The sequence below is a fragment of the Arvicola amphibius genome, chromosome 3, assembly GCF_903992535.2.
Source record: "Arvicola amphibius chromosome 3, mArvAmp1.2, whole genome shotgun sequence".
NCBI classification, from domain to species: Eukaryota; Metazoa; Chordata; class Mammalia; order Rodentia; family Cricetidae; genus Arvicola; species Arvicola amphibius.
In genome coordinates, this window is record NC_052049.1 from 90,194,527 (window position 1) to 90,210,201 (window position 15,675).

The 15,675-nt window shown below is 49.4% G+C and overlaps 1 protein-coding gene across 3 annotated transcripts in view; it reads right to left on the reverse strand.

The window, feature by feature from the left end:
• Kank2 (KN motif and ankyrin repeat domains 2) overlaps positions 1 to 15,675 on the reverse strand; it is a 31,086-nt gene that overhangs the window by 5,296 nt on the left and 10,115 nt on the right. For 2 of the 3 annotated variants that reach the window (XM_038321675.1, XM_038321676.1), the window contains exons 4-8: positions 7,632 to 7,796; positions 7,441 to 7,543; positions 6,682 to 6,918; positions 3,771 to 3,858; positions 2,823 to 3,042 (exon numbers count right to left, since the gene is read on the reverse strand). In XM_038321675.1, the coding sequence (XP_038177603.1) occupies positions 2,823 to 3,042; positions 3,771 to 3,858; positions 6,682 to 6,918; positions 7,441 to 7,543; positions 7,632 to 7,796 (813 nt within the window). The remainder of the gene's footprint in view (positions 1 to 2,822; positions 3,043 to 3,770; positions 3,859 to 6,681; positions 6,919 to 7,440; positions 7,544 to 7,631; positions 7,797 to 15,675) is intronic. The other variant, XM_038321677.1, reaches the window with a different exon arrangement.

Consider the following 15,675-nt stretch of genomic DNA (forward strand, 5'->3'; position numbering starts at 1 on the left):
GGGCATGGGGTGACTGTGAGTCTCTGCCATCAGCACTAATGGCTGGCCAATCCCAGTGAGCGCTCGGTCTAGGCATAGCCGAGCAGGTTTCTGTATACGTGTATGTGCTGTGGAGAGCTGGATGCATCCTTCAGGAGCCAGGCACCTGGGTTTGAGTTTGGTTTGGTTTGTTTATTTTATTTTAAAGATTTTATTTATTAAGTATACAGTGTTCTGCCAGAAGAGGGCACCAGATCCCATTATAGATGGTTGTGAACCACCATGTGGCTGCTGGGAATTGAACTGAGGACCTCTGGAAGAGCAACCAGTGCTCTTAACCTCTGAGCCATCTCTCCAGCCCGAATCTTTTTTTTTTTTTTTTTTTTAATTTTAGTTTTGTTTTTTCTCTGTAGCTTTGGAGCCTGTCCTGGAACTTGTTCTGTAGACCATGCTGGCCTCGAACTCTGTTTATTTTTAATATTTAAAAAATATTATTTAGAGCCAGGCGGTGGTGGTGCACGCCTTTAATCCCAGCACTCGGGAGGCAGAGGCAGGCGGATCTCTGTGAGTTCGAGGCCAGCCTGGTCTACAAGAGCTAGTTCCAGGCCAGGCTCTAAAAAAGCTGCAGAGAAACCCTGTCTCGAAAAACCAATATATATAATTTAGAGCTGGGTGAAGGCGACACCTTTAGTCCCAGCATTTGGGAGGCAGAGGCAGATGGATCTCTGAGTTCGAGGCTAGTCTGGTCTACAAAGTGAATTCTAGGACAGCCAGGACTACACAGAGAAACTCAGTGTTGAAAAACAAACAAAAATACATATCTTGTTTTAAAAGAGATTTATGTTTTAATTTTTGGTGTATGTGCGTGCACAAGAAAACAAGTGCCCCAATGATCCTGAAGAGGATGCTTTAGGTAGAATTACAGACAGTTGTGAGCTGTCTGATGTGGGTGCTGGGAACTAAATGTGGGTCCTCTGTGAGAGTAGTGCCCACTTTTAACCACCGAACCATCTCGGCAGCTCCCTAAACTACATTTTTACATCTGTTTAGGCAGCTGGAATCAGGGTATCTGCCGTGGTGCCATGGAGGTCAGAGGACTGCTTGCTCCCTCCCTCCACCTTAGAGATCTGGGGATAGAACTCAGGTTTTCAGGCTTGGCACAAATGTCCTGACCCACTGAACCATCTTGACACACCCACCTTCTTTTTTTTTTTTTTGTTTTTTTGTTTTTTGAGACAGGGTTTCTCTGCAGCTTTTTTAGAGCCTGGCCTGGAACTAGCTCTTGTAGACCAGGCTGGCCTCGAACTCACAGAGATCCGCCTGGCTCTGCCTCCCGAGTGCTGGGATTAAAGGCGTGTGCCACCACCGCCCGGCTCACACCCACCTTCTTAGAAGCTTTGTGAGGGTGAGTGCGTGTGAGTGTGTGAGTGTGTGGTCTGCACGTGCACACACAGAGGTCCTTCATCGCTCTCACCTCACTGCTGAGGTGAGGTCCATCACTGAATTGTAGCCGGTGGCCAGCAAGCTCCAGGACTCTCCTGACTCCACCGCTCACTCCACAGAGCCAGGGTTACAGGCACATGCCTCCACGCTTAAGAGTTTTTGTAAAACTTGGATGTTGGAGTCCTGAACTGAGGTCACAGTGGCAGGAAAAGCACTGTATTCATTCACAGGGCCATCTCCAAACCACTCTTTCTTTTCTTTTCTCCCTCCCTCTTTCTTTTTCTTTTTTTTTAAAAATATTTATTTATTTATTTATTATATATGCAATATTCTGTCTGTGTGTATGCCTGCAGGCCAGAAGAGGGCACCAGACCTCATTACAGATGGTTGTGAGCCACCATGTGGTTGCTGGGAATTGAACTCAGGACCTTTGGAAGAGCAGACAATGCTCTTAACCTCTGAGCCATCTCTCCAGCCCCCCCTTTCTTTTTCTTAAGGTCATTTCTTTGTTCTAGGGCTTGCCAAGCAGGCTGGGGTCCTCCCGTCTCCGTCTCCCCAGCGAGCACTGAAGCCGCAGGCACCTACTGCCGCACACAGCTTTCCACGAGGATCCTGCACAGATCGCCTTTTACAACGAAACCTCCACAGCCCCGACTGCTTTCTGTTCCCAAATGGGGAGTCCCATCCACTACAGTCACACTGTTACCCTAGTAGATGAGGGGGTCCCAGAAGGTGGAGATGGTGCCTCCTCTCCCAGACCTGGGGTGCCTGGCTGATGTCACATATACAGTTAGGGCTGAGAATAGGAGCAGTGGCTCCCCTGGGAATCTGGAATTGCCATTCAGCCTTCCAACAGGTCTATGCCTTGACCATCAGACCATGGCTCTTGCCTCCCTCATAGACTGGGAGGTTCTGCCTTCTCCATCAGACCAGGGAAGACAGGTTTCTTCCTGCCAGCCTGAATATCGTGTGCTCTCCAATCGGCAGTCCAGAGGCCACAGCCTTCCTCTCACAAGGGCGTTGGAAACAGTGTGTCCATCACACAGGTACCATTTGGCAATGTAACATCAAGACCGAATTCAAGGCCTAGCCTGCTCTACCAGACTGGTTGGGCTACATTCCTCCATGAGACAGGGAGGGCAACGCTTCCTTCATTGTTCCATGAAGGGCACATTCCCCCTCTATCCAACCTAAGAAGGTGGTATTGCCTCCATCAGATCAGCAGAGTGGAAACTTCCTCAGAGAGAGAAAGCACAGGGCCTCCCCCATTAGACTGGGAAGCTGTACTCCTTGCCTACCACCCCCATCCAACTGTACAGGGAGCAGGAACTTCAGACTGGGAGCTCAGGAAGACACGCCCCCCGCTTAGCCCATCAGGCTGGCCCGGCCTGGAGGCTTACCGCTGTCCAGTAACTGACGCACCACAGGGAAGTTGGCATGGGACACAGAGTAGTGCAGAGCGGTGTTACCGTTGCTGTCGGCAATGTTGACCACATAGTCCAGCAGCCGGGCAGACATGGCCCTGAAGGTGACCAGATGTCGCCGTACAAGCTCAGGGTGAGCGTCACTGCGGCAGGCCAGGCGCAGCCATTCCTGAAGTACTGTGGTGTAGGCCACTTTCTGGATAGAGACAGGAGTGGGGAGTGAGGACAGAGGTGCCCTCATCCGGGCAAGCAGTACATGTGATTCCAGCCCTCGGGAGCCCAAGGAAGGAAAATCTAGAGTCCAAGGCCAAATCGGGGTACGTACTGAGAACTTCTCTGGAAACAAACACAGGAAGCAGAGGCAGGAGAATTTCAATGAGTTCGAGGCTAGCAGTGAAATCTGTTTCACTAGGCAGATCAGGCTAGCCTGGGCTATATAGTGAGACCCTGTCTCAAGAAACAAACAAGTCCAGCGTGGAGGGGCAGGTCTGGAATTCTAGCACTTGGAAGATGAAGGCAGGAGGATCAGGAGTTCAGGGTCATCTTTAGCCACAAATTAGGCCAAGGCCAGCGTTGGTTACAGGGGACATCATGAAAACAAACAAAGTAATGGCCATTGCCAGCTACAGTGGCAGCGCTGACCCTGGGGTGCACAGGACCCAGGAATCGTAGCATGAGACACTGACAGACACAGTGTCTACAGCGAAAACATGGAGTCCCCCAAACATCCCCAAAACAAGACCTGAATCCAGGCTGGTCCCCAGCCATGGGGACCCCGGCACCAACGTCAGGACTCAAGCCCTACCCACCACTAGTGACACCTTTGATGGTTGGGTCCTCACTAAGTGAGTGCAGAGACCTTGAGGGTGGGGAGGTGTAGCGTGAGGGTGGAGGGGCACCCTCGGGCCCAGGGATCCTCCCTACCAGTTCTCGCTCAGTGAGGGCATTGGGGTTCTCCAGATATTTCTCCAGGGCCAGACAGGCTGATATGAGGTCAGGGCTCAGCTCCATCCTGCCAGGAACAGATAAGGTCAGGCTTACATTATTTTACTTTCTAAACATTTATTTATTTTTGCCTTTAGCTTTTTATTTACTCCCCCCCCCCCAAGACAGGATTTCTCTGTGTAGCCCTGGCTGCCCTGGAACTCACAGAGATCCACCTGCCTCTTTATGAGTGCTGGGACTAAAGGTATGTGACAATACTGCTGGCATTTTTTTGTTTCTTTTCTTCTCTTTCTAATGTGCATTGGTATTTTGCCTGCAATATATGTCTATGTAAGGGTGCTGGATTCTCTGGAACTGGAGTTACAAACAGCCATGAGCTGCCATGTAGGTGCTGGGACTTGAACCTGGGTCCTCTGGAAGAGCAGCCAGTGCTCTTAACAACTGAGCCATCTCTCTCTCCAGCCCCCCCGCCCCTTATTACTTTTTAAAAGATGAATTTTTGGTCAGACCCGAGAATACACATACAAGTAGCATTATACAGAGTGAACAGATTTTATCTAGGAATATGTATGTTTACACACATACACATATACACATATGCAGTAACAATAAAAAAACAGGCTATGAATCTGAATGGTACGAGATTTAGAAGGAGAAAAGTGAAGGGGAAGATGTTATTATCAGATTATAATCTCAAAAAAGACTTATCCATTTTTATTTTATGTGTGTGGGTGTTTTGCCTGCATGTACGGATATCTGTGCATCATGTGTGGCCAGTGTCCCAACAGGCCAGAAGAGGGTGTTGGATTCTCTGGAACTGTAGTTACAGATGGTTGTGAGCTGCCACATTGTTGTAACAGTTTCCTCTGAGATTAAAACAACCCATCCTGCACAAAGCTCCTTAAACAAGAGGGTAAACCACTCAAAATAGTCCCGGAAAGTCCCTGAAACTGACCCTGCCAAAATAAGCAATAAAAGCAGAGGGGTCCCCTAGGTATGCGGTTCTCAACCTGTGGGTCATGACCCCTTTTCACGGGGATCGCCTAAGACCACCAGAAAACAGATATTTATGTTACGATTCCTAACAATAACAAAATTACAGTTGTGAAGTAACAACAAAAATAATTTTATGGTTGGGGGTCACCACAGTATGAAGAACTGTATTAAAGAGTCACAGCATTAGAAAGCTTGAGGACCACTGCCTCAGAGGAAAGGAGGCTGACCTGCAAAGAAGACTGAGACCCAACCAGCTGCCTAGAAGAAGCAGAAACCAGCCCAGCTGCCAGGCACGGTTAGGCCACCTGGGCAGGGCACCTGGGAAGGACACTCTCCAACCTTTGCAGCTGCCTGCCGGCTGTGCAGTGTGCTCCAGGTTCCCAGCTGTGTGAGCTGTCACTCGTGCTGGGGTGGGCCTTGGTGACGCAGCTCTCTTGGAACCATTTCTGCTCCTATAAGTAACTCTTCACCCATATGCCTCTAGGTATCCCCAGTGGAACTCATTGGTGCATGAAGTTGGACTTTGGCGGTATTTGTACTTTAGTCTGTCATGGGCTCCTCATCTGGGGTGAGCAGATGCATGTGTTGTGTCTCCCCAGGAAAAGCTTTGTCATCACACATGTGGGTGTTAAGAATTGAACCCAGAAAAAAAAAAAAAAAAAAAAAGAATTGAACCCAGGTCCCGAGGAAGAGCAGCTAGTGCTTTTAAATGGAGAGGCATCTTTCCAGGCCTCTCCCCACTTTTCGAGACATGGTCTCATGTGTCCCAGGCTAGCTTCAAACTCACTAGGGCAGGTTCATTGCCAGGGCTGGTGGACTTAATTGGGAATCCCAGCTACTTGGAGGTGGAGGCAAGATTGCAGGTTCAAGACCAGCCTGGCTTACAGTGAGCTGAAGGCTAGTTTGGGCAACCTAGCAACTCTTACATAAGAAGTATGAAGAGTGGGCTGGAGATGTAGTTCAACTGTTAGACTTGCCCTAGGCATGGGGCCCTGGGGTCCAGCCTGGCACCCCATAAACTAGGCTTGATCACATATGTCTATGATCTTAATACTCAAGATACGGAGGCAGTAGGGCTGCAAATTCAAGGTATCCGGAGCTACAGAGTGAGTTCAAGGTTAGCTTAGGCAACTTAATTTTGAGACCTTATCTCAAAATAAAAAGGGAGGGGGTGGGAAGCTGGGTCAGTAGGAAAGGACTTGTAGTCTGAGTGTGCGGGCAGGAATCCACATTCCCGGAAGCCACAGAAAGGCCAGATAGGTATGGCAGGCAGTGGCAACCTCAGCACATGGGTGGGAGACAGCTGATCTGCAGAACAGACTAGCTAGACAGGGCAGCACAGCCAGCTGGGCCAGGAAGGGACTCTGACTCGGCAGATAAGGTGTGGAGCGGTGGAAGAAGAAAGACACTGAGCACCAGTCCTGGGTGCGTACACATGGATGCATACGTGTGCACATATATCTATATAAACACATGCATCCACACCATACACACAAACACAAAACACACAGTCTCAATAACACACACATGCAATATAGTACCACACACACACTAAAAACTAAAAACCAAAAAAAAGTGGAATAAACAACACTGACCCTCAGTCTTCACATGCACATGTCCCACACATGCATCCACAGACACACATGCTGACATGTACACATGAGGCAGAGCTCTGAGTCTAAGGCTAGCCTGGTCTTCTTAGTGAGTTCCAGGCCAGCCAGGGCTACATAGTGAGACCCTGTCTCAAAAAGAAAACTTTCAGACACACTCAGAAGCACGGCTTCCTGTCTGACTGGAATATGAGCGGCTGAGGAAGCCTGGATGGCTGGATCCCAGGCAGCAGCAGATCCCAACCCTTTACCCTGTCTAACGTCATCCTGCCCAGAGAACTGACCGAATCTCCTCCTCGGAGTTGGATTCTGATGACGCCTCAGCTTCGGGCACACGCTGAGCTTCCTGGGGCAGTTGGCTCTCTTCCAGACTGGCCTTGACTGCTGCAGTCCCGGGAGGCCTGAGCTGAGAGCATTCAGCTGTGCTCGGAGCCCTTGCTGGTGGCTCTGGGGCTTCGTTCTCTGTGCTCTCGTGCTCCGAGTTCTCCGCTGTGCTGGAGTCTTCTGAGGATGACTCGTAACTAAGGAGCGACGGGAAAGGAAAGGAAACTAATGGGAATGGGTATAGGAGGAACCAGTATGACCGCCCTGGGCCTTGGTTCTCCACATTTTCCATCAGGGATGATCCCAGTGCAAGTCACACGCTAGGCAAGCAGGTGCCTGGAGTCTGCGCTCCAGCCCCTCGCTGGGGGACTGGCGTGCCTGTGGCCCTCCATTTCTAACCATGTCACACCAGAACTGTCAATCAGCCGCCACTGCAGACCTGGGGTGCTATATTGCGGCTCTAATCTGATCAGGCCCTTTGGGGTGCACTGGACCCACACGGGTGCCAGAGCCACTGAATGGGTCCCAACCAGGTGCACATATTCCTTTGCCTCAGTTTCCTTATTCTATATGCCCATGCTTTGACTTGAGGGATTAGCAGTGAGGGGCCCAGCTGGGACTGACTCTCAGCAGCAGGACAAACAGGCCTCCTGTCCCCAGTCTTCAGGGTCACAGTATGAAGGACTTAGGGGAGCCACTGGGGGCTGGAGATCACTCACCCGCCATTGACCCCCACAAACTGGAGGTTCCTCTGGTGGGCTCCGGGATCTGCAGGGTCCTCTTTCCTCTTCAAGGTAGACTGCCCTCCTACAGAGACTCTGTCTAAGAGACCATGTAGTATGAGTGCCCCTTGACTCCTAGTCCACTCTGGATGACCAGGGGCCCGTCTCCCTCGCCAATGTCTATTCACCTGCTCCCTCAGCCACTTGTGTGTCCTGGGAGGCTGCTGGCCTTGTAGGCTCCCTGTCAGTGGTGTCCGGGGCAGCTGCCTGCTCAGGATTCTCGGACTGTTTCGTGGGCGCTGCAGCAGGGTGTGCAGCGGAGGAGGAAGGCTCTGCAGGAGACTGTGGGACACCTGGGGTGAATAGAGATGTGGACCAGATGGAGATCAAAAAATAAAATAGTCCTAGCGTGGTGCTCCAGCTAGTACGGTAGAGGTGGAAGGATTAGCCTGGGCTACAGAGTGAGACCTTGTCTCTAAAATGTACAAAGCTGTCTCGATGGTAGAGCACTTGCCTAGCCTTCCCAAGCCCTGAGATCCATCCCCAGCACCACCTAAACCAGGCGTGGTGGTGGTGTATATCTGCAATCCCAGCACCCAGAAGGCAGAAGCAGGCAGATCTCTGTGAGTTTGAGGCCAGCCTGGTCTACAGAGTAAGCGCCAGGTCAGCCAGGGCTGCACAGTGTGACCCTGTCTCAAACAAACAAAACAGAAAAACAAGAATGTGTGGGACAATTGCTTCACCCTGGGAAGACCGGCATGCAACACAATAGCACACACAAAGGGAAGGGAGGGGAGTAGCTGGGGCAGGGCTGACTGGAAGCGTGGGACCAAGCTCATCCCTAGAATCCACACAGATAAGCAGCGCACACTCAAGCTTGTCATCCGTCACCCTAGAGCTGGAGTTGACCGCTACCAGCCTAGTCTTCTGGTAAATTCCAGGCCTGTGGGTGACCCCGCCTGTCTCGGACGTGTCCTCTGACGCCCACGGCACATCGAGCAAAGAGCCCGACAGTCACGATGGCTCTGCACCATACAGCCAGAGCACGCTGGACAATCCTTATATCAAAGCTTCCACCCCTGGAAGGGCTCAGCTCACAGGGGGAAGAAACTGAGGCACAGTGAGTTGTTGAAACCACTGTCAGCCGGCAGCCCGCCAGTGGTAGAGAGATCTTGGAGATCTCAGAGTCCTGGCTTCAGAACCAACTCTCTCACACTCTATGTCATCCTGAGTATTTTCTAGAGAAAAAGAAATCCAATTGTGGTCAAGACCATGGTGGCCAGAACAGAGATTCAAACTTCCTATCTAGGAGCTGTGTGACCTGAGCAAGTGTCTTAACATCTCTAACGCCCCCACGCACCCTCCCCCCCCAAAAAAAACATCTTTTAACTCATTTTAACTCATGGTATTACTACATAGCCCAGGCTGGCCTAGAATTTGCAGCAATTTTTATGTCTCCATCACCCAAATGCAGGGATCACAGGCATGCTCCCCTGCCTGGTGTTTCCTCTTCTTTATCTCGTGTGTGTGTGTGTGTCTGCACCTGTGTGAGTGTCTGTGTAGTTGTGTGTGTAGCTGTGACTGTGTGTGTATGACTGTGTGTGTACAGTTGCCACAGCATGCACGAAGGTTACAGGAGAGCCTCTGGTCATCGTCACGTCATCCCTGTCTGTCTTGTAGAGAGACAGGGTCTCTGGCTGCTCACTGTGTGCCAGACTGGCTGGCCTACAGGCCTCCAAACTCTCCTGTCTCTAGGAGCGCTGGGGTCATGAGCCACTCCACCCAGCTTTACCAGGCTGCTCCCCCCAGATTCACTCAGATCCTCACAGATCCCAGCAAGTTCTTCACCAGAGAGCAGCCTCCCTAAGCCCTTCGCCATTACTCTTTAAAGAACACACCTAGTTGCAACCTCTCCCTAAGCCATGTGAGGGACAGACTGTTTTATCTAACTTAAACATGTGTGAGTTTGGTCACCAGGAAAATGGGACCGGAGCCATTAGAAAAAGTTAAAAACGGCGGGCGGCCGTAGCACATGCCTTTAATCCCAGCACTCAGGAGGCAGAGGGAGGAGGATATCTGTGAGTTTGAGGTCAGCCTGGTCTACAGAGTGAGTTCCAGGACAGACTCTAAAGCTAAAGAAAAAACCCTGTCTCTAAAAAACAAAAAACAGAACAAAACAAATAAAACCCCAAAAAACAAAAACAAAACAAAAACCCATTTTAAAATTTGGGACCTGGACACAGTTTAGTAGTAAAGAGCCTGCCTAGAATCCTCCAGTGAGGGGCTGGGGCGTGGCTTGGTGGTAGAATACTTGTCTATCACGTGATGCCCTGGATTACGATCTCAGTGCCACAATCAGCACAATCAATCAACCAATCAGATCAAACCCCACTCTGCCAAAAATTTCCTTGGAGAAGATAAAGTACAGGAGGTCGGGTGTGGTTGTGCGCGTCTCTAATTCCAGCACAGGAGAGATAGAGACTGGAGGATCTTTGTGAGATTGAAGCCAGGCTGGTCTACAGAGCTAGCTCCATGTCCCTCAAGTCTATGTACCAAGACACCGTCATTTCTAGAGATGGGTCAGCTACAGATCATGTGAAACATGCTTCCTGCTGCTGGAGTGGCTGGTGGGGGGCTACCAGGATGGCTTTAGTGGTAAGACAGTTAAAGGCATTTGCTCTACAAGGCCGGCAACCTGTGTGAACACTGGTTCTGCACTCAGGCTCCCGTAGACAGCATACACACACACATAAGAGGGTATGTTTTACTCCATGTATCATTTATTCTAGGTTTTAAAGATTTTTTTTAGTATGTGTGTGTATATATGTATGTTTTCCTTGCACGTATGTCTGTATACCATATACATGCCTGGTGCCTGCATAAAAGAGAATATCTATCATACTCTTTGGGACTGGAGTTACAGACGGTGTGAGCCACCATGTGGGCGCTGAGAATTGAACCTGGGTCCTCTGGAAGAACAGCCAGTGCTCTTAACCACTGACCCACCCCACCAGCTCTTTTTTTTTCTCTTTTCAGACAGGGTCTCGCTGTGTAGCCTTGGCTTGCCTAGAACACAGTATGTAGAACAGGTGATTGTCCTGCCTCCGCCTCCTGAGCACTGAGGTCAAAGGTGTATGCCACCACACTGACACGGGTGACTTCTTGGGCTCAGTCCCCACGAACGCACAATACTCCAGCTTCCAGTGTGGAACCACAGTGCGATTTCCACTCCCGCAGCTGCCTGTGCTCCTCACACCCTGTGGAAGCTTTGCTGTCCCCGAGGCACTGCCTTCCCGCCATGGGCACAGCCTCGTGGAAGGTCAGAGTGTCAGGACTCTTTACGAGCATACATATTTTTTAAATCTAATATTTTGTTTAATGTCACTATGTTACCCTAATGGCCTGAAACACCATATATAGACCAGGCTGGCCTCAAACCCAAAGTGATTGCTTGCCTCGGTTTCCCAAGTGCTATGATTAAAGGAGCTACCACCACCAAATTTTTTTTTTTTTAACATAAGCAATTCACTGCTTCCTGAAGTTCCTGGGTGCTACTTAAGTTCTGCAAGGAGCTAAGTGCTTTTCCTCCACAAGCTGAGTACAGGCAAGACAGGGTGGAGTGAGACACTTGGCTACAAATCTGTCCAAAAGGAGTATAGTCTAGGGTGTGGTGACCCGAGCTGACACCAGGACTGGATCCACACCGAGCCAGTGCTGGGGTGTGCCAAACTCTCATTTATTTAGTACTGTTTTGTGGTACTGGGGAAGGAACCCCAGGTTTGTGTCCACTACTGTAGTTTTTTTTGGGGGGGGGCGGGGGTCTGGTGCTGAGGCCCGAATTCAGGACTTTGCTTTTGCTGGGCACATGCTCCACCATGAGCTAAACCCCAAACCCTACTGTAGTATTCTTGACTGAGCCACGGCTCCGCTTGTACACTGTCTCTTTTTAGGCAGGGCCTCATGTGGCCCAGGCTGAACGACTCTACCAAGTTCTGGGATAAAACTTGGGACTCCCTGTATTCTAAGCCCGGACTCTAGAAACTGAGCTGCGTCCTCAGGCTCTTTCTGCTGTCCTTTGGGGTGGGTCTCTCTCTGTAACCCCAGGCTAGTCCTCCTGCCTCCTCCCGAGTGCTGGGATAACACGCATAGACCACCAGGCTTGGTTTAAAGCTCCTGGTCTAAATGCTGGGGCTGGGGGTGGGGCAGAGCTCTGTGGGTAGGGGAACCTGCCCGATGACCTATGTGTAAGCTGGATACGGTAGAGGAATGTGATCCCAGGGTTCCCATGGTGAGATGGGAGGCCGAGAGAAGGGGCTCTTGGAAGTCTTTGGGCTAGCCTTGGCACCTAGCAGTGAACAAGAGAGAAACCTTGCTTCAAACAAAGTGAGGACTGGTGTCTGATCTCCATGTGCCTTCTGTGGCAACATGCTTGCCTCCCCAAAGTGTCCTACACCCTAATAAAAACAGGACAATAAACCTTAGATATAGCCTGGTGTGCTGGCTTGTCCCCATAAGCCCAGGCACTAGGGTTGGGGGCTGAGGGCAGAGGGGCATGAGTTTGAAGCCAACGTATATATATATATGTACATGCACTTTATATATGTGTATATGTATATGCATGTACTATGTATATGTGTACTATGTGTATTCCATAATTGTGTGTACTACATATGTTTGCATGCGCTATGCATACACATATATCTGTATGTACTACATATGTTTGCATGTGCTATGCATATACACATATGTGTTTGTACTACATATATGCAAGATCCCATGTGAAAAAGAGAAAGAAGAGAAAAGAAAGAAAAAAAACAGGCTTAAAAGGCTTAACAGGTTTCCAGGCCAGGCATGGTGGCGCATGCCTTTAATCCCAGCACTTGGGAGGCAGAGGCAGGCGGATCTCTGTGAGTGGCCAGTCTGGTCTAAAGAGCGAGTTCCAGAACAGCCAAGGGTACAGAGAAACCCTGTTTGAAAAACAAAAAGGCAACAGTGGAAAAACACCTTTCTAGGGTCGAAAGAGAGCTCGCAGTAAAGATGTGTGTCCCCAAGTCTGACAGTCTAGTCTGATCTCTGGGATCCACACAGTGGAAGGAGACAGCTGACTCCTGCAAGCTGTTCCCCCGACACCCTTCCCCCCCCCCCCGTAAATAAAAATGTAATGACTCTTAAAAATTACCTGCGTTGGGAAGAAGGCTCAGCGAGCACAGCAACTTCTGTGCAAGCATGAGGATCTGAGTTCAAATCCCACAAACCCCAGCATGACTGTATGTGTCTGCAATCCCAGGGCCCCTACAGAGATGGGTGCACAGCCGGAGCATCTTCAGAAGCCGTAGGCCAGTTAGCAGGGCACAAAAGCAGCAAACAGAACACTTGCCCTCAAAGCAACACCTAAGGCTGTGTTCTCACCCCCATACATACACTGTTCACACACACACACACACACACACACACACACACACACACACACACACACACACAGAGCTCTCCAGGCCTGCTAGCCCAGTGACTTGGGGAGCTGAGCTGAGGAGAATCACAAGTCAAAGGTCTGCCCAGGCTTGAGTAACTTCAAGGCTAGCCTGGACAATTGTGTAAGACCTTACTTCAAAACAAACTCAAAACCTAAAGCAGCTGGTGTAGTGGCTCAGCAGGTTAAAGTGTTTGCCACAAGAGTCTGAATTCAGATTCCCAGAGCCTGTGCAGAAACAGCCAGATGCGGGGCTGGCAAGATGGCTCAGTGGTTAAAGGCGCTTGCTGCCAAGTCTGATGACCTGAGATTGATCCCCAGGACTCACAAGGTAGCAGAAGAGAGCAGATTTCCTAAGCTGTTCTCTGGCCCTCCATACACTCCACACACTCTGGCCCATGAACTCCACAAAGTCAACAAACATAATAAAATAATGAAAATGAAAATCAGAGCAGGCGTCCAGCGGTGTGGCATCCGCCTGATTTGCACGATGCCCACGGCCCCATCCCAGCACTGGAGGGAAAAAAGTTAAAGTGGAAAAAACAAGAAACAGAGAGAGGATCTTGTTTTTCTGAAACACAAGACCATTTAAGGAAATCAGGCAGGCACAGGGCATGTTTTTCAAGGACATAAAATAGCTAAATAAGCGGCTGAGGTGGGGTGCAGCAATGACAGTAGAAGGGATAGGAAGGCCCAGGGCGGCGGCGCATGCCTGAGGGCCCCGAGAATGGGCAGGGTGAGGCAAGAGGACTGCCTGGTAGCCAGCCAGGGCAGCACCGAGAAACTTCCTCTTCAAAAAGCAAACTCCTGGGCTGCCGAGATGCCTCAATGGATAGGAACTTGCTGCTGGGACTCACACAGTAGGAGAGAGACCACTCCCAAAAATTGTACTTGGGCGTGCGCATGCGAACACACACACACACAGAATAAATAAAAAAGTTTGCAAGTAATTCAAAAGGAGACAAAATATGTTGGCCATGATGGTATCAGAAAACTAAAAAACAAGGCAGAATAAAAAAAAAAGAAAAATATATATAACGAATGGGATGAAAGCTGTAACTGAAATATAGGTAAGACTTGCAGGGTGTGGGTGATGGCACACACCTTTAATCCCAGAACTCAGGAGGCGTAGGCAGGTGGATCTCTGTGAGTTCCAGACCGGCCAGGACTGTTATACAGAGAAACCCTGGAACTAGCTCCATAGACCAGGCTGGCCTTGAACTCACAGAGATCAGCTTGCCTCCGCCTCCAAAGTGCTGGGATTAAAGGCGTGCGTCACCACCGCTGCCACCACTTGGTTGAGAAACCTGGCGTGAAGAGCAAAAAAAACCAAAAGAACAACTCTGTGAGATTACATAAATAGTCAGACAACTATGTTTATATGTTTTCTTTCTTTCTTCTTCTTCTTCTTCTTTTTTTGTTTGTTTTTGTTTGTTTTTTTTGTTTTTGTTTTTTGAGACAGGGTTTCTCTGTGGCTTTGGAGCCTGTCCTGGAACTAGCTCTTGTAGACCAGGCTGGCCTCGAACTCACAGAGATCCGCCTGCCTCTGCCTCCTGAGTGCTGGGATTAAAGGCATGCGCCACCACCACCTGACATGTTTTCTAAGATTTATTTTTAATCAAGTCTGTGAGCCTGTGTGTGTGTGCATGCACACAGGTGCACATACAGGTGCCTGGGGCGGCTCCAATGGACCGGGAAAATACAGGTGGTTGTGAGCTGCCTGACATGGGTGCTGAGAACCAAACAGATCCTCTGGAAGATCCAGAGCAAAATAATAATAATAATAATAATAATAATAATAATAATAATGATAAATAAAATTTTAAAAAGCCTCCACCTCCCAGCACTGAGATGAGAGGTACCTGACACTGTACCATTTATGTATGTGGTTTATGTGGTATGTGATGTCGGGGATGGAACGCAGGGCTTCATGCATCTTTGGCAAGCCCTCTTCCAGTAGGGATGTCCCCCAACCCTGTTTTTTAATATTTATTTATTTATTTATTTATTTATTTATTTATTTATTATGTATACAGTATTCTGTCTGTGTGTATGCCTACAGGCCAGAAGAGGGCACCAGACCTCATTACAGATGGTTGTGAGCCACCATGTGGTTGCTGGGAATTGAACTCAGGACCTTTGGAAGACCAGGCAATGCTCTTAACCTCTGAGCCATCTCTCCAGCCCTCCCCCCCCCTGCCCTGTCTTTACTTAAAATTTTTTCTTTATCAAGATGGCACCTTGCAGCTGGCCGGTGGTAATGGTGGCACACACCTTTAATCCCAGCACTCAGGAGGCAGAGGCTGGCAGATCTCTGTGAGTTAGAGGCCAGCCTGGTCTACAGAGTGAGTTCTGGGACAGCCAAGGCTACACTGAAAAGCAAAAACAAAAACAAACAAACAAAAGAGATGGCATCTTGCTATGTAGCCCAGGATAGTCTTGAACTCACAGCAATCCTTCTGCCTCATTCTTGCAAGTGTTGGAATTATAGATGTGTGCTACCATGCCTTACGTTTTTATGTGACTGGGGAAAATCGAAAGGAAAATATGGTTTAGGACGTATGAAAAAAGCACAGGAGTTAGGGCTTGGTCCAGCAGCAGATTGCTTACCCAGGATATCTGAGGCCCTGGGTTCCATCCCTAGCAGCTGAAAAAATAAACGAAGTCAAGCAAAATAATAATAAGTTTTGTGGTGCCAGATATTAAAAACATACTCTTCTCTTATGCCCTTGAAAACTTCACACTGGCTGCAGTGGCTCACACTT